Raw genomic sequence first — 25,488 nt, forward strand, 5'->3', positions numbered from 1 at the left:
GTACCTTCCACAGATGGACACAAAAAAAAGCTTCCTGGGGGAGCATACATGGGCTAAGTTCTGACTGTTTACACTTTCTGGCTCTACCCAGATGTTATACCTTTTATTCATTTACCAGACCACAGACACCATCATTTTCATACCCAAACTAAAAGTGTAGTTGCATGTGAGAGATATGCGACTGTAAGCACTCACGATGTTTGTAATAATGTGTTGAAGACACAAAAAACACTGATTGGTAATTTCTTTAAATATGAGAGAAGGAACAAATGATGTTGTAAATTTTAATACCCAGAACATCAATTTACAAAGGCTGTAAGGGTCTTAAGACTGTCCAGTGAGACCAGGCTTATGTTCTTTGAAAACTGCACACGAAAGTGTCATTTTTCTCCTCTTAATCAAGTAAAAACATGGTACTGAAAAAAGAGAACAGTGAGTTAAGAAAAGGAGAAAGGGAGAAGTCCCAGTCTGCGACATAGGTTTGAAAAACATATGGGGACTCGGAGCTTCGGTTTAGCCTTTTTGGCTTCGCATTGATTGAGCGCGTCGGAGATGAGAGATGACCGAAGAACATTACTAAAGAGCTATAACTCTTCGTCATTTCAAGCTGCAACACTGCTCATCATCAGAGAGAGAAATACTCTGATTCATTGAAAATCTCCTTCCCTCATTTTTTTCCCCACAAGGTCATCATATCTGCCCCGTGTGGGAAGCAAAGAGACAGTTCTGTCCACTGCAAGATGTTTGAAATAAATGACTCTACTTTGTAGTTTTTCCATTTGTGATGTAGTGGAAGATGATACTAGCAATTATTCATCATCGTCATCATCGTCGTCGTCATCGTCGTCATCATCATCGTCGTCATCGTCATCATCATCGTCATCATCATCGTCGTCATCGTCATCATCGTCGTCATCGTCGTCGTCATCATCATCATCATCGTCGTCGTCGTCATCATCATCATCATCATCATCAGCATCATCATCATCATCTGGATCGATCTCTCCAGACAGAACATCCTCGATCCACTGTTCCAGCTCATCAGCAGTGGGCATGTCATCCTGGTCATCCATGTCCATCCACACGCTGTCAGCCTGCCAAAGACCGCCGCACAGATAGAAAGTAAGTGTGAGCAAGTGACTTCCAGATATAAAGCTAATGAGGAATGAAAATAACAAAATCTAGTTTAAAGTGATACTCCGGAGTAGATTCAACCTAGGGTCATTTGAACCGTGATATCCAGCCAAGTAGCCCACCCGCAGTTTTTTCGATATTGGCTTAACATCAGCTGAGTTACTGAGTTATCCCGAATAGCTTCGTACAAGGGTTAATGGATCCTGGTCCGTATCTCCAAAATTACCACACTAAAATCACATGCCATGACACCAAACTTCTACAGTAGTACAAATATGGTCTGTACTCACAAAGCAATGCATTTGGAAGTTTGAAAATAGTCCAGGAGTTTATTATTATCAACACAAGCCTGATAGCTTCTCTGCAGCTAAAGCTGCGTCGACGTCACTTCTGGGAGCTGGGAGCTTCAAAGTAAGATGAGGGTTGATCTACTACTGTAGACAACAAAGTATTTGCTATATTCTACAAGTTTTTTTTATGAATTTTTATGTTGTAGAGTTGTGAAGTTATTTTATCAATGGAGAAACTGAGCAGCCTTGCTTTGTTGTCTACAGTAGTAGATCAACCCTCATCTTACTTTGAAGCTCCCATCTCCCTGAAGTGACGTTGACGCAGCTTTAGCTGCAGAGAAGCTATTAGGCTTGTGTTGATAATAATAAACTACTGGACTATTTTCAAACTTTCCAAATGCATCGTTTGGTGAGTACAGACCATATTTGTACTACTGTAGAAGTTTGGTGTCATGGCATGTGATTTTAGTGTGGTAATTTTGGAGATACGGACCAGGATCCATTAACCCTTGTACGAATCTATTCGGGATAACTCAGTAACTCAGCTGATGTTCAGCCAATATCGAAAAAACTGCGGGTGGGCTACTTGGCTGGATATCACGGTTCAAATGACCCCAGGTTGAATCTACTCCGGAGTATCACTTTAAGAGGGTCTGAAACACATTGGACCCTTCTTCAAACACATTCAGTCCACTGATATCCTCCTCGTTCCTTGTTCGGCTTTTCACATTGGGAAGCAAACAGCCGTGTACATTCATTACAATTCAAAGGCCGAAATATTCCATCGACAAATGACACCATGAAATTTTGCATTTGATTCTAAACAGTGCAGCCAGTGCACTGACTGGTGCCACCGAGCAAGATGATGTCCCTCTTGCTTTGGCCTCTCCACGCAAGCATCCTGTAAAATCGAAAGTAAAATGCAACTTCCTTAGCATGCCTAGAGTGTTCAATGGCATGGCTCCATCTTATCTGAAAGATCTCATTGTTCCCTGGACCTGAACATGGCCGTCCACTGCTTTAACTAACTACTGTGTTAATGGACTTTGTACTTGTGTAACTGGAACATTTGTCATTATTTTCGATGAATTAACAAAACACTCTAACAGGCTGTGTTGCTGTGCCATTGTGGAGATTGTGACACCATGTGGCCAACTTGAGAGGGACTGAGGCCCCATCCACACGTAGCCGGGTATCTGCTAAAACGAATATATTTTTCTACTGTCATCCACATGAAAACGCATAAAAACGCATCGTAAACGAATGTTTTTAAAAACTCTTGGCAAAGTGAAGATTTTTGAAAACTCCGTTTATGCAGCTGCGCGTAGACAGAGATAACCGGAGTTTTGCGTTTTCGAACGTCACAATATGCGCCAAAACAACAACAAATCTGCTTTAAAGTCTAAAGTGCGACCTTTGTTTACTGAAGAAGCATGGATGCCTTGAGAACTGTGGTGGTTATTATTGTGCAGGCGCTGTTTACTGCCTTGATTTTACACGCCCAAATCGTACTCCCAGAGGAATGGCGTGACAATTTCGCATGTCCCGGTCCTCACTCCTGTCGCTGTCGGAATTATTACCTCATATCGAGGGGCAGTCCACTGTCATGCGATCACCTGTCAGTGTGCTCAAAAAAGTTGCGTGCACACTTTATTATTTAGCTGACGAGGGCAGATTGCGCAAAACAGAAAATGCATTTGGGTTGTCAAGACAGGTGAAAACGCAGATGTTCGGTCAGTTGTGGAAGGTGTTTTTTTTCGAAAACGAGGTAATGTGGATACAAATTATTTCATAAACGGAGGGGGGGAAACATTCGGTTTTAAAAATACCCGGCTATGTGTGTACATAGCCTGAAAATGTTCCTCCCGCGCTGCCACGTTCATTTAATTTCTTCATTGTCAATTTGTTGTACAGCTTTTTTAGCCACTTTGAGAGTGAACACACACACACAGTCTTGCAACCAGTTTCAAACAACCTGAAACTATGTTTTCCTTTTCCTTTTGTTTTTTGTTTCCTTTTAGTTTGGAAGAGATGGAAAAGTTTACTTACGTCCTGGACATCAACTACGCCAATCTGAGGAGAGGAGAGGTCAATGCCGAAGGTTTTCTCCCAATATGGAACCAGCTGAAAGTGAGACACAGACGAGAGGGAGAGCAGCATGAGCCCTACGTACCGCGGTCACTAAGAAGAAGAAGAAACATAAGAAACAACACAGGGATCAAAACGATCGGAAATATTCATACCAGGGGGAAATCGTCTGGGTCAATCCAGATGATGCTCAGGTTGGGGTTATCGGTGTTCTCCTGGGCCACTTCCTTCAGGATTTCCAGGAATTCAAAACCATCTGGAGAATAGTTAAAAGGACATCTGTAGTCATGTGATTGGCACCAAGTATCACGTTATAAACAACATGTAGATGAAAAAAAAGAAAAGCATAAGGCTTTAAATTCACCTGGGTCATCCTCCTCAGCAAAGGCAACAATGTGCTCTCCGTCAATGTCATCCTCCTGTGCACATAAAAGGAGGATTAATTTTGTGTATTTTCATTCTGCTTAAAGGATGCTCCTTAAATGGAGGTAAACACAGATACTGTTTTATTTTATTTGCAAAAACTTTGGATCTCTTACCCAGATCTCATACATGCTGTGAGGCTGAAGCTTCCTCAGAGTGGGTCTGAAACATTAAAATATCAAAAAATACAAAACATGGTTTCAGATCGGCCACCTCTATGGTTTAGATTTGCTTTGAGTTTGAATGTATCGTCAATGGATCAGAACACATACTGTCAGGGGCACTTCATTGATAGACTTTGACTAGTTATTTCAGCATGTCACAGACTCTCACCTGTCGTGCTCCTCAATGTAGTCAACAAGCTCAGACTCAATGTAGGGCTTTCCTGGTATAGTGACGGGTTCGTTCATGAATGGTTCATAGAAATCAACTTCATTCAGCTTCAGCTTCAGCTTCTTTGCGATCTGGAAAAAATTAAAGAAGAATTAAAAAAGAACCACACGTGTTTTATGAACTAGGAACTCCTTATATCTTAACAAACCACAAAAAAAAACAGAATAGAAGCTGAAGAAAAATCTAAATCAAGTGTAAAACCTTAACATTTTCACATCTATTGTGTAGGTATGTTGTGTTTTTAAATGACAATTTACGTTGTCGCCCACATAAATGCTCAAACTTAAACCTTGGGGTCAAATGTGGCGTAGAATTTGACAAAGGGGTGGAACTCTTCCGCTGCGTCATCGTATTCAATGAAATCTGGAATGGAGAAAAATGCAGAGAAAAGGATCGTTTTTTTAGTGAAACGGAAGAGTGGTGTGTCTGAAATTTAGACTTAAGATCACAATAGTCAACCTACGAGAGGATCTCTCGCTCTTAAAGTAGCCGACCAGCTTGATGACATCATCTATGTTGTAGAAACCCTTCAGCTCACGTTCGTTGTCGATGATCTCCACAGGTTCTTCGATTACCTTAAAGGGACAGGAGACAAATTATTGGAAAGTTTTGCGAGCAAATTATTATTTTTTTTTGTCATTCACATTACTACTCATCCCGTATAAATGTAGCATGATTACACTTTATTTGCATCTTATTATAGACGGGCAAGTAAGTACATTCCACATAGCTCAAACAGCCAAACTGCTATGATTTAAAGACCTGCATTTATCTAACTTTTCTGGAAGTATAATGCAAAAACAGAACATGGCGCCGTCTCTTTTCAGCGATCTTGCGTTGCTTACATCATAGAGGAACTCAACAATGGTGTCTGCAGCCAGCTCTCCGTCATACTCAATCATCTCGTTGTCCGCAAAGATGAAGATGCTCTCCACTTCATCCAGACCTGGAGAGAGAGAAGTGCTTTTGAACATTTACTTTCAAATCAATTATTTTGTTGCTTATTTTCAACTCTAACAGTGTGTTTTACATAGACTCCATAATAGATGGACACACAGAGCTTTCTCATCTAAAAATTAAACCAATAAGTAAATGTTCGTGATCTGCATTCTTTCAAATAGCCAGCAGGGGGAGACATCTCAGGTTAAAGAACTGATCGTAAATTGGAAAATGGCCCTTCTTCTCAGTTGATTTCTCACCTTACACAACATTTCCCATAAATAAAAAAAATGGCTTCATTTGCTAGTTTCACATCTTGGTACAATGTGAATGAATTTGACTTGAAATGCAAAAAGGATTTCGTGTAGATAAAGAGCCAAAAGCAATGACCTGGTCTTCAAAGTCCCTACATCTGATCTGACTGGGTAACTGTGGGATGTTCTAATGCAAACCAGATCAACCGATTGTCCACCTTGCGATGTATGGGACCCAAAGGACCCACTGTTGGGCTCTTGGTGCCAGACAAGAAGGGACGTCCTTAAAGGTTCAATGCCCCAACTGATACAGCTTCTATGGTCAGAGGAGGGATTTGGCCTGCTGCTTAACAGACATTAAAGGGGAACTCCGGTATTTTCAACATGAAGCCTCTTTTCGGAGTCGTCTGCAATGTTTTAGAACCCCCCTCACCGCTTTTTTGATGTTTACTACTGTCTCCGGTATTTGCCTAATTTTGATTCTTCTCAACCTGCTTCAGAACGGCTAGTCATATGCATGTCTACCAAGGTCCGTAAAAGCACAATAAACGTCCGTTTTCAAAATCATCAACTCACCGGAGTGGTTACTGGTGTGCACTGGTAATCCATATCAAATTTTGTAGCGAAAAGTTGCTTCTGTCGTGTTTTATTTGACATTTTGTAAATCCCATTGAGTTGTATTGAAGACTGGATGTTCGTTGATAGAGGACATGTTTGTAGTTCTCTCGCACCGGAAATGCAATACACCTAGCAGCAATACTGGTGCACACCAGTAACCACTCCGGTGAGTTGATGATTTTGAAAACGGACGTTTATTGTGCTTTTACGGACCTTGGTAGACATGCATATGACTAGCCGTTCTGAAGCAGGTTGAGAAGAATCAAAATTAGGCAAATACCAGAGACAGCACTAAACATCAAAAAAGCGGTGAGGGGGGTTCTAAAACATTGCAGACGACTCCGAAAAGAGGCTTCATGTTGAAAATACCGGAGTTCCCCTTTAAATAAATCAAGGTTGGATCTCAGCACACAGATTTGCTTTTACACTTTTTAGTATTGGGTTTGGGGTTTGTTTCTTTGCTTTCAGAGTTCAGTTTTAAAACAGCTGATTTCAGAAAGAAGCTTTCATATCTCTGGTGAACACTTGAGGGCAGGGTTGGTTCACGTGCTGCCTATACTCTGCTTTCCCCCACAGACATCAGTTGAGAACCCATACAAAGAGATTCCAACATGACATTTTTCATTAACCACATTTATGGTTAATGAAAACCATTTGATCTGGCTGATGTCTGGAATCTCAATTACTGTGTGAATTCATTAAGTAAAGACTGTGGATTTATTTTAAGTTAAAGAGATAAAAAAAAAGATATATAATGCTATTAAGGATTTAAATTAGAATTTTCATGGGTTTTTTTTGCAGCTTATATTGTTAAATAAGATACAAAGGTCATCAATTATTGATCAGAAGCCAATAGAAAAAGGGCCATTCAAGACTAAGTCTAGAGTTCCGGTAGTATATTGTGACGGATTTTATTAGGTTAGCCAGGACAGGCTTTGAGAAAAGTATCAGTGTCTGAAAACAGATTACTTTCATTTAGCCACAGCGTTAAATTAGTATTAATACGTTTCCGCTAAGCTTACCCAGCTTCTTGGCAACCGCAGAAGCTTTCTTTTCATCCACCAGGGCAAATCCAATGTCTTCATCTTCAAGTTCATCCAGAACTTGGGCTGCAAGCTACACAGAGCGACAGAGACACAAAAGAGGTGGATGGAGCAAAAGTCAGATAAAGTGATAGCTGTATTTAATACTGTGAGTGTTGATGTGATCACTGACCAACTTTCATGGGCTTAGACATTTAAAAATCCTTGAGTACCATTAAAAGCACACTTTCAGTTTCATTTACGTGTGCAAGCCCTTGGCATTTCATCTCAGTTTCAAGGCATTCCAGTCAACAGTTCTGAAGTGCTGCCTTGCACTTTCTAAATCTGAGTGAAACCAAAGCCAACAATTGACAGGCCTCATAGCGGACATGGGAGGAGGATGGACAGCGGGGCTTCCAGAAGAACAAGAGGGGCAGAACTTGAGCCAACTATGTCGAAGGGAAGAGATGCTGCAACAGGTGTGGTGGAAAAGGAGAGGAGCTCACTCTCTGCAAATGCAACGATGCAGCACAGTGCCCATACATACTGATACATTTTCACTGTAAACACACAAATTTAGGCACACTTCTCTCTTTACCTGTAGCGATTAATTATCACTGCGTGGTTTCTACTTGTTCTCACTTCTTGTTGCTTTTTCACATCATTTAGCATCAATTGGAGGTAAAAAGTTCAATTGGCTCTTGAAAAGTGAGGTTATTCTTTGTGTGAAGTGAGTCCAAAGCGTTGTAGCAGGTTGCAAAGCAGCACTGCAAAATGGTTTCATACTGTAAGCAGCCAAATGCCCCACAGCACCAGCACAAATAGCCATACACTATTTATAGTGTTTTAGTGTGTCATATGTTGCTTTTCAGGGACATTGCTTCATGCCATCCATTCTTTATATGTCCAGATTTGAGACCTGACTATATTGAAAAGATTAGGTTGGGTTATGACCACATCACATCTGATGGGAACGGTTTCATTTACGGTACAGCAAGATTACTGTGTGACTGAGTAAATGGTTGTGAGGATGGATGGACGAGTTAGAAATGGATTAATAGATTAAACGGGGGCTTTTTCAAACAGCATTCACTTACTTTTCTTTTCATCAATGTGAACTTAATGTGGCACAGCCCAAGCTGCTGCTGTTACTGGACTTTCAAAGCGGTTCAGTCTCCATTGGTCAGCGATGTAGGTTGTTACTTCACGAAATTTCATTTCTTTCTAAACTTAATTGCAGTCAAGGAGTGAAAAAAGTGGAACAATTAGCAGACCCTGCAGCAGCAGGACAATCTATATTTCACAGCCCAGCTTTAAAACATTTGACACAAGAGGCCAAGCTCAACATACCTGAAAGACATTTGCTGTGAAACTTGTCATCAACTGCAAGAAGAGGTAATGCTTTAGAGGAAAGCACAATAGTCACAGCCTCCAGGTTTAACACAAATGGTCTTCACGGGAGACCAAATGGAACCAAACTTACACCGAAATTCATCATGGCTCCATATAAGCGGGACTACCATTACTTTAGGACCTTATGTGCAGATGCACTGTATGTGAAGGCCATTCATTGAAATTTCAACCACAAAGTTTATGTTCAAAACAAGAAAAAACATCTTAAAATGTTATGGATAAAATGCGCTTTTAAATAATTTAAATCATTTCGAGTTGTTCCCATTATTAGAAAGGTATCCTTGTGTTTGATAAAACTTTAATAAAGATAATACAAACATCGAGGGATTGGAAATTGCTCAAGTTACACTTCCATGAGATCCAAATATGGAGTTTGGTCAGAAGATTCAACACATCCTCATATGCAACTGCATGTCACAAAACACAACTCTTCCCAATTAAAGCATTTTACAAAACAGAGTACAGAATTCCACAAACAAAAGCAAACAGATAACACAAAATTCACAAAACACATTTCAGAAAAACATCAACAAAACGGAAAAGACAACAAAATGGATGCTCTAAAATACACAAAATATTATCAAATTTTCACAATGTTGTATTTTAATTTTTTTTTTTTAAATTGACGTGATTTCATTTTTCTTCTGTTGCTAAGGGAAATCCCTTTATAATAAATGTTATTATAAAAAAAAGGGCTATACAAATGTTTACTGTAACGTTCGTCAGAACAAGTTTAAGAAAAAAAAAACAGACGCCACATTTCAGAAAACGACATAACACATGAAATGGCATCATTCCATAAAACAAAAACATTTAGTAAAACTCATTGGTGAACACGATGAGAACAGAAAACATCAAATCAACATTACAAATGCAACACCAAAGGTGAATGACCACTGAAATTCCACTTTATTGAGGTGGTGAAGGCGACTTCTTTTTTTGGAAGTGGACAGAACCCAAACCCCTCCAACAACAGGTCAAATGCCATTGTCCCCCGTTTCTACTGTGCAGGCTATTGCTGCCTTCAACGGCATGTTTTGTGCTTCAAAGCTACTACAGAAGAAGCTATAAATCAACCTGAATCATGAGGTAATGCTGGATACACAAGAAATCAACGAAGTTTAAGCGTAATGCACATGATATGTTTCATTTTTCATCCATTGTCTGAAAGCAGAGCGACTAATTGCATAGAAACACCACCGTGTCCCAGCCTGCAATTAAGGGACTGAAAGACATGTTGCTGTGGAAACCCGATGTACTACTGCAGGAGTGGCAGATACAACCAATGATTCCTTAAAGGGATAGTTCGCCTCTTTTGACATGAAGCTGTATGACATCCCATATTAGCAATATCCTTTATGAACATTGACTTACCCCCCGCTGCGTCCTGTGAGCCGAGTTCCAGCCTCGTTTTGGCGTTGACGAAGGTAGTCCGGCTAGTTTGCTAGGGTCCCGAAAATAAAGCGTCTTGCTTCTCAAAACAATATGTGTTCAAAAGAGTAATACATTTGCATCACAAAATCCTCCCTCCAGAAAAAGTCAGACCTCACAATCGCATGGCGCTATTTCTCTCTCCCTTCGTATCACTACGGGCTGTGTAAACCGTGCAGACTGAAGTGCAGACCGAGCAGTCCCCTGCTTCCGAGCAGTAAACACCGTAACAGGTGCGGCTATCGCTAGGTGGCTGTACGCATTGACATGAAGGGAGGCAAAAATAGCGTCAAGCGATTGTGAGGTCTGACTTTTTCTGGAGGGAGGATTTTGTGATGCAAATGTATTACTCTTTTGAACACATATTGTTTTGAGAAGCAAGACGCTTTATTTTCAGGACCCTAGCAAACTAGCCGGACTACCTTCGTCAACGCCAAAACGAGGCTGGAACTCGGCTCACAGGACGCAGCGGGGGGTAAGTCAATGTTCATAAATGATATTGCTAAAATGGGATGTCATACAGCTTCATGTTAAAAGAGGTGAACTATCCCTTTAAAGAGGAGACCTGATAAAACAGCAACTCTCCAGATTGACTAAACCTCAAGCTTCATCCATATTTACCATCCAGTTGACAAAGGGCCTGGCAATGTAAAGAACACTATTCATGAGAGAGATGAAGTTGTGGGTGTTTGCAGTGAAGTGGGAAGCAAATCAAAGAGTCCTGCAGCTACATCCAGAAATGAGGGTGGAAAGGGCAGAAGAAGAGAATTAGGCAGTACACATAAGGATGACTTAACACACACATCCTTTTATTATAGATCTCAAAATCACTATTTCTCTTTTCCTCTCTGAGCCTCCCAAGACTCCCCCTCCTACTTTCCCATCTGTTCGCCTGCGATCACCCGATCCATCAAGAAGACTTGAGTACAAGACACCAAGTGAAAGGTCGGCAGTGTAATTGCTTGGCTCCGTATCCCAAAGCCCAGTCACACACTCGCAATGCCCAGTCACTGTCAGCTTGTCAGGTGACCAAGATGAGAGCAGAGGATCATGGTGAGTTGTCAAAAACGTTGCTCTGGCACCCCGCTGCACTTGGCTGCGGCACCAAATGAAGAGCTGGAAGAGGGCAGTGCATTTGCAGTGCGGTAAGGGTCACATCTGTTGTAATATTACAGTAACTGCTTACTTTATGCAGGAAACATTCTGGTTGCTTTGGTTGAACTGAACTTGAATGTTAGATAGGTATGCTAAAGAGCAATGTTTGACGAAAACACACCTTTAATGGGAGTCATCGCTGAAAATGGCCACTTTCTGATTTATTCTCTTTGGTGTCATGGCCTAATAAGAATCATTAGGAAATAATTATGGTGTCTCAAAGTGGATATCCGACTCCCTTTGAGTAAGATATCCACTTACTACTATTACTGGCTGGAATTCTCAAAATAAACTGATGTTGTAATTCCATATTTTCAATTATTTCCAATAACCCCTGAGTTACTGTCTGTAGTATTACTGACTTGAATTTGATTCAGGAAGCCATGGATAGCCAGCGAAGATTGGTGAGTTATGAAGTGACGCCTTTCCTTTTTAGTTGGTTCAAATTAAAAAACTGAATACTGAATTCTGAACTATTTGTAGGGGTTTGACTATGTAAACTAAACTTGGTTGGGAATTCTCCACAAATTATATTTCAGTGTTGCAATACCTACAAGTCTGATAATATTTTGAAGTTCTGACTCGTCTTTATTACAATAAAAAAAAAAAATTAGTTGACATAAAGTATGTATGACTTCTTGCTTGGCTCCAGTCATTTGTTTTTAATATGTCTCTTCAGCCAGAGGCTGATGATTCACACATTCATGTGTGTGCACGTCACCCCATGATGTAAGTCACTCAGGGTTAACCCAAGGGACTCAAACACAAATACAGCCATTAGTAGCTTTCACACCAGCTGCAGAAACAGCCAACTGTCATCATCTCCTAAAAGGAGCGGTGCTATTTGTGCCCACGTTTAATATTCAGAGCTATAAAAGTATACAAATGCACTTTGCTACAAATGGAATATGTTTTATGCATACCTTGCTTTACTGTTAAAGCCATTTTTATTTTGTGTATGAATTGTAACAATCACACATTTTATTTTTTTTTAAAAACCACCGTCTTCATTACTAAATCGTAAAGAAACTGACTAAGCTTAAAAGATTCAGGATCGGTCAGGTAGTCATGATGTAATGGTGTAAATTGTGACTACACAACAAGATTGCCTTGATCAAACCGCAACAGACAACATAGAATCCCGTAATGGATTACTCTGTTGAGTTTTAAGTATTCCTTTTGTGCACTGAACTAAACATTGTGAAAATCATCAGCTACAAAAAGCTGAACAAAAAGAAATTCTCAGTATGCTTTGGAATATACGTAACAGTGAATGATTTACAACATGCAAACAAGCAAGAAAAAAATAACTCCCGGCTGTAACAAAATAACAGTTCAATCTGTAAAAATGAAGATCCATTGAAAGGTTTTCAAAGCATAAAGATTTGAAATCTTCCAGTAGAAGCAGGTATCCTGAGATCTGTGTAAAATTAGAAGTTTAAGCCAGAGAGTAAATTAGTAATAGCTCCTGTAACACACCACAGCACTTGACTCTAGGCTGTTACATAACACTTAACCGGGGGATCATGAAAGATTCAGACTGAACAGCATATAAAACACTCTGACTTGCCAGTAGCTCGTGTGATTGTACAGTTTGGAAGGAGACGATCTAGGATTTAGCACAGAATTGAGATTTTCTCTCGTGTTTTTGAGGTAATGGCTTTAGTTGTTATTTCAAAAGAAATCTCAGCAACATCCTTAACTTTCTTTTTCATTTTTAATCGCTCTCTGTGCTCTCAGAGCGGAAATGAAAACCAAAAAGCTAATGTCCAGTATGTGTCTTTACACATTGGTATGTAAAGTACCATTGGTGCCATCTTTATTCGGGTCCAACACCTGTGACCTGAATAAACCTGGACCAACAGTATGGTCTGGCCTTCAAAGACACAAAATCATAAATTGAATTTTTTATGGCGCGCTGTGATCCTCCCCATTTCCTTGACATTTTTCTCCAATGAATAAATGATACGAAGACATTCCCTGCTATATTAAAGACCATTGGGGGGAATGTTGAGGACAGAAGAGCGCACTGCACTGTCATTTATAAATGCAAACTACACATGCACGGATATACTTTATGTCTACTGTCACCTCCAGCTGTGTTTGTGATGTACAATTAGCCCACAATTTACACATGGAAGATGAGAGCAGTTAATTGTCACAAGCCGCTTTCATCAACCATCATTAAATTTGTCATTTAACCATGTTGGATCACTCACCAGACTCATGGCACAGGTTACATTAGTTAGCCATAGAGTTAGCTAGTTAGAGTGTAGCTAAGCAGTTCCAGTGCCGAATCTGTGTCCTCACAGGGTGCAATTACTACATTTCTATTTAAGCGAGGTTGTGCGAAGTACATATAATTAGTTTTACTCGCAGGAGACAACAGCTCCTGACAGACAGCTCTGTTTGGAGAACCGGGGAAGAATTCCGCTGCTAACGGAGCTCCGCTAACGGCTGCTAATAGTTTTGGCTTCGTGTTTGTTCCATTATAGAGAATGTCTTGGACCTTTTTACAGATGAATTAGAGGGATTAATATGTTCACAAGGCACTGTGTCTGGATGAACTGGCTAAAATATAACTTGGAACTGTTAAATTTCCATCAGCTTAAATCCAACTTTAAGGCATTATTGAACAGCAGACTTCTCTTTAAGCCAAATTTGATGTTTGTAGAACTGATTTGCAGCCAATTGCCTAACATTTTCATAAACTAGGTGAGGTTTGAGAGAGGTAGAGTTTTGGTACACCCAGCTTGAGAACGAAGTTCATTATACTGACTTTATCAAAAATACAAAGTACATCATACAGTAGTGTGGTTATACTGGCTTCTGTTTTGGAAAGCTAAAAAAGAAGAATATGGGATCATTAGGTGTGACTAAAAAGAAACAATCTCCGGTGATCTCTATCGTGACAAAATGCCTATTTTCAACCACAGCTGCGAACCCCTTTGATCAACAGGAAAAAGCTGCTATAATTAATCCAAACAACAGGTGGGTTTCAAGATGGAGCAAACTGGACCGGCTGGAATGACAGTCTGATCTGCAAACAAGCCTTGTTACTGACGAGATGACACCAGAGAAGGACGCCTCATCTGAACAGTAACCCTGTCACATAAATGGGTTCTTAATTTAGGGCCTCTTTCAAAGTGCTAATTGGGGGACGAAAGAATGAAGGTAAGAGGAGATCTATGAAGACATGACGTTGCTCGTACACTAAAAGGAAGCCATATCACTTCATGAGAGGAGAAGGTCATGTTTCGACAGTTTTGATACTGTACTTAAAGGACAAAAAGTGAAACTGGCCTTTCGATGCAGAATATCACTGTTTTTCCCTCATTATGCTGAAATTGCTCTGAGCTCCTGGTGAAAATAACTGAGGTTGTCAAATGAAATAAGTCAAAAGATCTAAAAGATTTCAAACAGAACATTTTATAGCAACTTTTAAGACCCTGGCATAAGAATCTCTAGAAGATACTTCGCAGAAAGACGGGAAGGAGCAAAATAGCTCGAAGTTTAGATACCAGACCAAACATGTAGTTCACAAAGTGAAGATGAAGGGACTCTTGACAGTTTGTGGTTGAGAAATAAAATCTGACTTTTACATCTGGGATGATGGTCCTCTGTATGTGCTGCAAAGTAACTAAGGCTTCATTTACACTGCAAGTCTTGATGCCCAGATCTGATTTTTTGCCTAACTCCGATTTTTTTTTAACGTGTGGTTGCACATACTTTAATAATGTGACTCATATCTGATTCACGCGATTACACTTGCCTATCAGCTGAAACATCGCGCATGACTATTTAAAGCTGCTATCTGCAACTTTTTTTTAGTCATATTAGCTTGAACTGTCATGGGATTCTGGAAGTAGAATATTAAATAGGCTGTTTAGGAAAAATCCCGAATTCTGTAGCTCCCTCTGAAGCCTGTAATCGTGCTTGCAAAAATCGAGCGCTCCCGGCTGTTTTTAACCAATCACGTTAGGGTGGAGGAATCCTACCTGTCAATCACAGCTTGTGCACACGCTGCTGAGCGTGAGTCTGCCCCAGCTTGTGTGCGCGCACACTGGTGTGAACTCACGTGCACAACCTCGTCCACAGAGGGGGAGGGGTTTGGGGGGCGATTTGCAGCATTGTAGAGGTTGGGGGAGGGACCTGAAAGTTGTATCAGTTCAAATTTTCCGACTTTAGACTCGGAATTTTGAAAACCTGCCGACGTCAGCTTTAAGTGTTTACCAAACTCTACTGAGGCAAATGGACGACGTTGACATAGGTGTGATGCTAGTGTTGCGGTACATGAGAAGTTTTGGACACTCGACCACTTCCACTTCGATTGTTCTGGTCTTTCCCTTCTTGCCTTCGTGCCTTTAATTTTGGTTTGTATCTCCTCCTCTCCCCAAAGACCGAGAAGACAGGTCACTTCCTCAACTGTCCACTGCGCCTCGTTGGTTTTGACCTCCTCCGACATGTTCCTTGTATGTTTATGTGTCTCGCATTCACTAGCTTACCACGTGCGACAAAAAAATCGAAATCGTCGCATATTTAATGACGTGTGGATCGCAATGTGTAAGAATATCCGATCTGCCTGTTTACACGGCGGTCGCATTGTCACATATCCGATTCGTATCTGATCAATTTCCACATATGAAAGAGGCCTGTATCCGATCTCAAAATATCCGAATGCATGCGTCCTTGTCCTATTTACATGGTCGAAAAACATACACTAGTCTGTGAACCTAAGCAGAACAATGCAAGTTACTGACAGTGATTACACGTGCCACTGAGAGATGTGATTCAGGCTTTTGTGTCCTGATTCTGAATTCTGTAAACCTTTTAAAACTGTCACTGATTTAACCAGCTGAAATGGTGGCAGATTTTGTCAGAGGCCCCTTTTGTTTAGTTTTGGCAGAGCGAAAAGGGGAAGAATGAGCACGTACATGTACATTAACGCACCTTGCTTTACGTCCAAAAAAGGAAGTCAGAGCAAAATTTAAAAGGAAACACCAGTTGTTTAGCAGGATATATAAAAAAAGCAAATACACATGAGTAGAACTGCCTATAGCACGTACACGTGCTACGTACAGTAGCAGCTCAATTCTTTGTCTTTTTACCATCGACACCCTTTAAAAACACGAGCGTGTCGATTGCTGTGCAGATGAATGAGCGAGCCAAAGGTCAGCATGAGTAACGATTATCGTGCTGACCGTCTGTCGGATAGCAATGGATGAAAGAAGATTAGATATGGCAAAGAAGCAGCTTCCTCCAAACCAAGGTTTCCCTCACATTACAGAACCATGTTCATCTGTCCTATGTGAACCTACGATATGTCACCTCCTACTTAACATAGATTTATGTGACAAAACAGTCTCTGCATACCATGTTCCTTTGTCTCTTTGGTTCTGCAGGAAATTAATGATAAAAAAAACAAAATAAAATAATATATTTATTATATTACTAATAAACCCTAGTATTGTGTCCCGAGTGGTAATCCACTCTCCTGGCCTGCATGTCCAACAAGTTTTATTTATTCTTTTTTTTTTTTCAATATACAGCTGTTTACACAGATCCTGTTGCACGACTCCTGACATTTTCAGTCCAGTCGTGACAACGTTGACACATGTGACACGATGTCAACAGTTGTCACTCATGACTCGGACAAAAATGCCATGTTAGTGGCCGGTGTTAAACTCCCAACCTTCAAAGGAGACTTCACCTCATGCTCAGTCTTTTCTGCAGTCCTTTCACTTCTCTGCTAACACTGTACTCCTGCAATTGTTTATTTATCTACCTCCCTATCTGCTGATGGTTTCGTTTAGATGTGCATGATTAGGTTTGGATGTTAAAGCACACACGGTTTGGGTTAGAGAAACTGCAGTTTGATACGTATTAAATATGGTTCCTGAATGTGACACAACGCTAACCCCACACAAAACGTCTAACTACCAAAACGCATGTGAAACTGGTGGACAATTGTTTCTTTTTACCCATTTCTGGTGAGTCTTGGCTGTCTCCATGGTAACGCAAATGTTTAAAACAGATTTTGTGGCAAGTCGTTAACTACTTGTTGAGGTGTAAAATGCATCATGACAGGGAAAATTCAGGTGATCATCAAAGTCGGTAGGTTTCATCCTCTGGGCAAAGCAAATCCCAGAGGATGAAACAATCGCATGCATGCCCCAGTGTAGATGCACCATTTCCAGCACACCAACTACTGTTGATCTTCTTTAGCTTGTTAACTATGTTTTGGACTATATCCACAGCTGTCGGATAATTCCAAAAATACAGAGCCATCTGCCAAGTCAGTGTAACTACGGGCTCATATCTTGCAGGTTGACATAATAACATAAGTAAATTTATATCCTTAGCTGTCAATTTTTTTTTAATAGATGGGGGTACTTTGCCAGGATGTATCTCCCACATCTTATCCAGTGGTAGTTAGAACAGGCTCCAGCACTTCAGTAACCCTTAACAGGACAAAGCTGGCATTGAAAACGAATTAATACTTAGATTTTCAGATTTTTTATTTTATTTTTTTCGATCTCTGTAAAGATTCGGAGGCTAAACCTTCAGTAGAATCCCACTGCAACATGACCTGTGAGCAGTGCAGTGATTGATTGATGGGCCTTTATACTCAGTGGGTCTACATGATGAGATTAATTCGATTATAGCTATAGTTGGGTTATGCTCCTTATTTGAGCAAGGGTAATTATCCTTGGATATATGGTGGTGAATGAATCGAATCATTGGCACAAAGCATGTCATACTCCGGTAAGATAGGTGGCGCTGTACCCATTTCAACTATTGCTAATAGAGCCACTTCTGGTTGACCGCTTCACCACCAACAACAACAACAACAAACTCAGGCATTGGAGAAAGATGGCAAACGTCCCTCTACATTTTCGTTTGTGATGAGCTGCTTATTGCTAGCGTAGAAATCTAGACGCCCCTAGCGACCGCAAATTAAATTTGCTCCCGGGCGCAGTCTAGTCAGTTGTGGTCGTTTTGCAAGGCTGCAAATCGAAACTTAATCAGGCCAATCAAATCGTGAGGAGCGGGGTCGGAGGCCGGGCTACCAAGTGACGACAGAGGTGCGACGTTTCAGTGTGTAGTTCCAGAGAGGTAAACAATGGCTGCGCCTAGCGAACAGTCTTTCGATTTAGCTTTGGCAGCGACTCAGAAGATTTAAATATACATTTTTCTTTGCGAGACGAACAGATAACTGCACTTAAGTTTTTCTTGAAAAAAAAGGACGTTTTCGGAGTTTTGCCTTAGACAAACTTTACAAATTCTGTTTGACTTTGCCTGTGTTTTCAATACCGGCACTCCAACCTGCGTTAATCTCTCGGCAATTGTTTGTTTTTCTTTCTGTCTTTCGAAGAAATGAGCTGAATTTACAAGGACACCAGAAATCCTCATATTCTTTTTGCAAAAACGGCAACTGTCGTTTAGTTCCATTCTTCCACATTATTCGCGTACAGTTTTTACATTAACAGATTGGAGTGCCGGTATTGAAAACACAGGCAAAGTCGAAAAGAAAAATAATATTCTTTCCTCTCTGACATTAGACTACACTCCACCATGTACTTTCTGTCGCGCTGACTACGTAATCCTTCTTCATCGCTCTGATTGGTTGTTGCGCCATCCTATTGCATGGCGTTGAGTGCAGAGGCAACTTAACAGACAACCGTTTATCCCGCCCACACTGCTATCCAGCTTCACTAGACCCCTGTACAGCTTTTTGCTGTATGGGTCTGGCTTGCCAGGCTAGCTTATTGCACAAACGCGATGCACAACAGTAATATCGTCTCCTTTGACTTCCGGTTCATGACCCCAGAAAAAAATCTCAAGCAAAGTGAAATTCCCCTCGTGCTTCACTCGTCTACAAGCACGTTCAGTGTGATTTTCAACCGAGTTATCTCAGGGTCTTAATCCAACTGCGAGTAACCCGATCCGATCCAATTTTTGGTCAAACTAAGGTGTATACATGAACTTATTAACGCAGTCTTATTGTAATTTAGCCATTAATCCGATTCTTTCAGTGACATGTAACCCCACTGAGTGTGTGGCATGTCAAAGAGTTTAAACGAAAAGCCAGAAAGTCTTATTATTGTCAACAGCCTTAAGTGGACATCCATTTTTCACAATGCAGAACCAGTGGAGCAGCATTTAGTCATCACTTTAGTTCAACCTTGCCTGAAAGTATGTAATAGTATCACTGATGACTTCTGCGTCTAAATGTTTGCCCTGAGTTACAATAATGAGAGATATTTTTTAGCTAAAGAGCTGCAGATGAGCTTCGCAGTGTTGTCATTGAAGGACCAACTCACTGGGACTGCCAAATCTATGCCTCGCCCGTTGCCTCTTCATTGAAGAGATGTAGCACTGTTGGCACTTTACTTTTTTTCCTGATTAGTCTATTAGATATGACGTGGATCTGAATAATTGCATCATTCAAGCTATTCTAAGCCCTGTTGCCAAAATGAGCACAAATTAATTAATGGAATTAGCACAGTTTTATCACTTTGTCACCTCCATGTAGGTGACTATTAAAAGAAAATGTAGGCACTTTAGTCACATGACAACTCAGCTTCGAAAGTTAAAGTGTATAAAAACCTTCAATGTGGGCTGCATTTCTGTAAGCTCACACATTCTGGGTGATCATATGCAAAACTAAATTAAACTTGACATAGCATGACTCGTGTGAATCAGTTTCACTGTGAGGGGCCCAAAAGTCACAGGCTTTATGATGTGAAAAAGCTACATTATGTCGTGTGTTAGAGTCACACAATGACTGATGAGCTGCAGTGAAGAATTATTTGATTGATTAGACAAGTTGATTCGAATCCTTTCACTGTTTTTTTTTTTTTTTAATTTATCTATTTATTTTCAGGCAAAATAACAGAATGAAATCTTTCCATCTTCTGTTTGTGATCGTTTCCACTTAAAAGTAACAGTGAAAGTAACTATTGCTTTTGAACATAAAGTTGGAAAGAGTAAAACGATAGACGAACGTAAAATAGGCTCAGTGACTTAAATCTTTTTTTTTTTCCCCATCTGGTCTGTTTGGACACAAAAACCAGATCAAGTCCAGTTTTCAAATCCAATTAGTGCTTCTTTCATATCATTTTAATTGTCACAGGGTCTGAACTGAGAATGTTATCAAAAAGACGGCGGCCATGAAATTTTTCATATAAACAACCACACAAAACCACAGTAAAAGGTTTACACAAAAAGCAGTTAATTGAATACAGATATTGGGATACCACATCTTTCACTGAGTGTTGCAGTGCTGTTCCTTATTATTATTCCAGACTCACAACCCATGGCCGCCACACAGTAGGCCACAGCCGTGAGGATACATAGGATTATTTTTCACATACTAAGATGACTCCAACTGTGGTCAAAAGGTGACATGCAGGAGATATTTTGGATGTGGCAGGGGTAACTCTTTCCGCACCCTCTACGGGGGAGAATGCTGAGTTTGTTTTTTGACAGGGTTACGAATATGTTTGGTCTGTTTCAAAAGAATGAGCTTCAGGAGGTTTTGCTGTTGTGTCAGCCTTTCCATCGTTGTTTTTAAACTTATGAAGAGGCGCATAAATGTAAAGCAACACGGCAGAAGTTTGTTCACCTTTAAACCTTGTTCATCTGACTCATTTTGTTATGCATATATTCCCCGGCCTGAAAATGGATGGATTTACCTATTTCTCCGCTGTAAGTGGACTCTGGCATGCTAGCTCTTTGCATTCCCTTTTGTTCTCACTGGTCATCGTTTGGTTCCCTTACCTCTCTGGCACATGCGCGTCTGCATTTGAGTCCAGTTTTAAACTTGCGTTCCAGTTTCCCCTCACCTACAGTGGACCATCAAGTCTTTAATCTGAAGTCGAAATAGGAAAATACACCACACTTGTTTGATTTAAAAAAAAAAGAAAATCTGCCATTTCATTGTGGGCCACACTCCCAAATATTGTATGGTTGTTGTCATACTATTGAATTCATTGCATATATAAAGTAGTAAAATATATAATAATCCTGTGACCGCATAGAATATTATATGAATTCCTTGAAAGAGCAAAGAACAAAGAATAGAATCCCTGATAAAACTTTGGCAGGGCCTGAATTATCTTTTATCTCCTCAGGGATTTACGGATACAATAATTGCCCTGAAAACTACATAGGTATAATAGCTTCTTATCTGTTCGTATTCACATCATTGGCAGCAGCGGTGCACTGATCCAGCTCTGTAAAGGATTTAAAACTTCCAATCACTTCACAATGTTCTAATCTGAGCAGTGCAGCTCCTTCCCATTGCAATAGGCTAACACTCCTTACATCAGAGTGGCAAATATCGAAAATTTCCGATCTTAAATTCTAGACACAGCCACTTAGAAATGACGGCTACTTCACGCATATGCTATTAGCTTCCCAGCTGATTTTATGCTAAATCCTTGGCTGTAACACCACTCACACTGACTGAAAACTGGCTCACCTTTGGCTGAGGGTGGCAATTCTAAGTAGATACATATATTTGCTGCATCATTGCGGACTCTTGTTAACGTAGCCAAATTTTTTTAAGGGCTCTTGCTGGATTAATTTGTTCAACCAATGGACAAACACTTAAGACATCAGGACCAATCACTGTATAGTTACATTATGGATGGTTCCTCTTGTGCGGGGAGACAACAGATTTTGGGGCAAGAGTTTAAAGAGCCCCCATAAGTCGAGTTCTTCAAACTAATATTATCTTTACCTCCTGCAATATGGGACACATTCCACCAACCGTAATAAACCTTTTTTTAAAAATCCGTTTGATTCAACACATTCTGGTTCTATTCCATCCATCCATTTTCAATACCTGCTTAATCCAACTCAGGGTCGTGGCGGGGGGCCTATCAGGGGGGCCTGTCCCAGCTATCTTTAGGCAAGAGGCGGGGCACACCCTAGACTGGTCGCTAGTCCCTCACAGTCTGGTTCTATTCGTGCACTAAACATGAAAGAGTGGTTTTGGAAATGAAAAAACTAATCAACCATGTATTTTTTGTATGTCGGGGGGGGGGGGGGGGGGGTGTCATGTAAAATATCGCTGGCTTTTCTCAAATTAAGATGCAGTCCATAAAAAGACAAAATGTCTGAGAGAGAAACGTAATTCACAGAACCGTCTAGTTGACGTAGAGCTTAAGATTTAAACAAAGATACTGAGGCGCTGTGTCCCTGAACTCTGCACTTTAATAATTCATACTTCCAGATTATAGGTGGTAAATGACTAGCTATTTTAAGCATCCCCCGAGAGGACCTCAAGTGCTCTTTCTGATTGGATAAATGGCTGCAGCTGACAGGCAGTCAGGAACAGTAACAGTGCAGCAGAAACCTGCTCCTGTAAGCACCTCTCCCTCTACCGCTTGGCAGAGCTGATAGGAAATTGATCAGATCCAGTGACTTGGGTGTGTGTAAATGATGGTTTAGGACCTCACCCTACACCCAGAGGGGCGAGTAGTAGCACACAGCAGAACAGTGTGTGTGGCTGAGGAAGTGTGAGAGAGCTGAGAAAGGTGCTGTAGTTGATGTGAAATATGGCCCTCGACTCTCTTATTGTCCCACGAGGACTTTTGGCCTCTTGCTAAGCATGCAGCGCTGTCCCAGGCTATTTGCAGAGGTGACTTATGCAGGCTAATGTAAGGTACACTGTGGGCCTGTAAGAAGACACTGCTGCTCTGACAGGCAGAGGAGTTGCTGTGGTGAAAATACTGGCTGACTGCAGAGCCCAGGTGCATCAATTGTGGGCTGTCTGATGAAAAGCACTTCAGATTCGTTCATTCAGTAAGAGTCTCTAGAACACTTCATACTCCTTCTGCTGTGCTGTCGGCTGCTGAGCAGCATCTTTTGAGTAATCTAAGAACAAGTGCTTAGCACAAAAGCACCCAAACAATAGTTGCTGATGGAGAAATGGCATTTTTACTTGAAGCAGCCTAATTTCCATTCTTGCCTCTGCTCCATTATTATTGCATCTTGCTACCTGGCAGCTAAATTAAGCTGCAAATATCATGCACCACATCTACAGAAAATCCAGCTACACACGACAGCATATTACCTGATTGTTATGTCATGTTATGTTGATTATTAGAATTAGATGACTTTTAGAGCTAATGCTTGTGTACCTGAAATAAACAGATTTTTTAAAATTTTTTGAAGGTGAAACGGAAACTGCCCTTCGGTCAGGCTAATCAGATCAGCTTGTCAAAACTACAGATAAGCCTCTCTCCCCCTGGTCCAATTAACCCACTAACGAGAATCTTTTTGAGTGCGATCAGAAAACGTTTAAACAGCAATCAAGTCCCACTAGAAGTGATCATCATGAGTCTAATCTAATCCCCCCTTTGGCATTCTCTGATGAGAACACATCAGTGCGCTGCTCTCAGAGCTGCAAAAGTGGGCACAGGAACTCTTTGTTTTGTCAACACAAGTTTACTGACCGTAATGGTCTTAATTGGAGGCTCTGAAACTAGCAGCAGCAAGTAGCAGGCAAAAAGAAGCGAGGTTACAAGACTTGGCCAGTTTGCAACACAGCTGGCAGCTTATCCCCAGTCCTGGACTGAGGTCCGTTATAAAGAAATAAATGATGATCATAAAGTGATGTTCAGGCCTCCGGTTTTTGTGAGTTAGTTGTACGACACCGAGGGTAAGATGCTGAGATGTTTGCATGACTTGAGGAAAAAAAATGTTTGGAGTTGAATTGCTCACAGGCGCCGAGAGGCTTAGGTGCCATGCACATGCGTCACAGTTGAAGTACACAGAAAAAGAAGCCTCTGAATCCCACTGTAACCACACAGGACAGCCCCCATATCATTTGTAAAGAAAAGAAAGTAAAGTGAAGTTAGGAAAGCGTACTACATGTAAGCAATGTTCACAGCTGTACAGTTGGCCAACTCACCACTCAGCATTGCAACAAATTGCTGCATGCTAATTTGTTGAATTGCTTTGGACATCATATGTGAATAGGGAAAAATTCCATCACTAACAAGCTTTAAGGGGGTATATCAACACTTATTGCAGCAAAGTCAGACATACTGTATATATATGTATTTTATAGATGTGAGCTTTTGTTGTTTGAACCCTCATGAGTTCATTTTCCACTGGATTTGTGCTCTACATACACTAAAACCCTAAAGAATAAATAAATTGGTCCAGCTGAATGATTTACAGTAAATAACAATGAATAGATACATTTTTACCCATAAGCATAATCTTGGTTTTATCCGGCACATTTGGGCTGTCTCAATTTGTTCCCTCTTTTGAAAACCAATTTTCAACCCGATCCAATGATGAACAAAACTGATGAGGTTCAATGGTCAAACTTATATATTCAGAGTCAATTTTCAAAAAATGAACATCACAGAAATGTTTTGTCTACATTTTTCTCAAGGTAGTCCACCAAATAAATGTGGAGGGTTGGGTGAGTTGTTATGGAATGACCCCTGACTTGAGAGTGAAGGGATTTATTAACTAAAACAAACAAATGACAGAAGTTTAAATAATGCACTCTCAGTAGTACACACCCAGGAAATGACTTCCTGGTTTGGGCATAATTAATTTCAGAAAAAAATGAAATGATAGGACGTTGGGTTCTTTTTTTTTTAATCAACCTGGGGATTTTTGATGTAGAGCTCCAGCTCCTGACCTCACTCCATCCTCTTCCTGCCCCCATAGTCTCCTATCTCCATCTATTTCAATATCATCTGTCCACTTAAACCTGGCAGGAAACCACTCTTCAAAGGCCTACGAATCACTCAACTCGGCTCCACTTGTGTTCATCCTCACCTGCTACCACACGATCCACCATCTAAGTGCCAACCAGCCACAACTGCACAAAACTCCTCCTCCCATTTTAACCCTTCCCACTCTGAAATAGATTAATCCATTGTCATGCTTTTGTCAGGACCCACCTCCAGAGACAGCTCCTCTATCTGAAACTGCTTCATGGCACTGCGGTTCCCGTCCACGTTTTTGTGGTAGTAGATAACCATCACGTCATACTTCTTCATGACGGACTTGTAGTTCTTGGTGGTGAGCTCATGGACGCGATCTCTGCCGTCATACTCTGGGATCTCCAAGCCCTTCTCCCCCCAGGACAAGGTCCCCAAAGAGAGGAAAACCCCTAAAAACACCCAGCCCCACTTCATGGTTACTGTCACCTGGCCAGCCGCAGTGGACACCTCTTCTCAAGTCCCGTTGATGGTGGGGAAGAAGGGGACAAAAATTGAATCGATAGGTTTGTGTTAGGAGAGTTGGTCCACTTCTTGTCCCCACCAGCTAGAGAAGAGCAGGTCTGACATT

The 25,488-nt window shown here is 40.8% G+C and overlaps 1 protein-coding gene across 2 annotated transcripts; it reads right to left on the bottom strand.

The window, feature by feature from the left end:
* Positions 1 to 270: 270 nt before the first annotated feature.
* Positions 271 to 25,488, bottom strand: casq1b (calsequestrin 1b). 2 transcript variants are annotated; one of them, XM_075451514.1, is made up of 12 exons: positions 25,098 to 25,488; positions 8,512 to 8,544; positions 7,162 to 7,255; positions 5,174 to 5,274; positions 4,792 to 4,903; positions 4,618 to 4,691; positions 4,269 to 4,399; positions 4,052 to 4,097; positions 3,877 to 3,931; positions 3,668 to 3,768; positions 3,474 to 3,548; positions 271 to 1,094 (listed from the first exon to the last, which is right to left on the bottom strand). In XM_075451514.1, exons 1-12 carry the CDS (start codon positions 25,332 to 25,334, stop codon positions 810 to 812), a joined length of 1,344 nt encoding a protein of 447 aa, XP_075307629.1. In that variant the 5' UTR covers positions 25,335 to 25,488; the 3' UTR covers positions 271 to 809. The 2 variants fall into 2 exon arrangements, with proteins under 2 accessions (XP_075307629.1, XP_075307630.1); XM_075451515.1 differs by lacking the exon at positions 8,512 to 8,544 and having other exon boundaries at positions 25,098 to 25,486.

Source organism: Odontesthes bonariensis, chromosome 19 (genome assembly GCF_027942865.1).
Source record: "Odontesthes bonariensis isolate fOdoBon6 chromosome 19, fOdoBon6.hap1, whole genome shotgun sequence".
NCBI classification, from domain to species: domain Eukaryota; kingdom Metazoa; phylum Chordata; class Actinopteri; order Atheriniformes; family Atherinopsidae; genus Odontesthes; species Odontesthes bonariensis.

Excerpts from the sequence above, each read along its gene's own strand:
- casq1b (XM_075451514.1), bottom strand. The coding sequence starts at position 25,334 with ATGAAGTGGGGCTGGGTGTTTTTAGGGGTTTTCCTCTCTTTGGGGACC. Across the intron at positions 8,545-25,097 it reads TAGAGGAGCTGTCTCTGGAG|TTGATGACAAGTTTCACAGC; the intron begins GTGGGTCCTGAC and ends CTCTTCTTGCAG. Across the intron at positions 3,769-3,876 it reads TGCTGAGGAGGATGACCCAG|ATGGTTTTGAATTCCTGGAA; the intron begins GTGAATTTAAAG and ends ACTATTCTCCAG.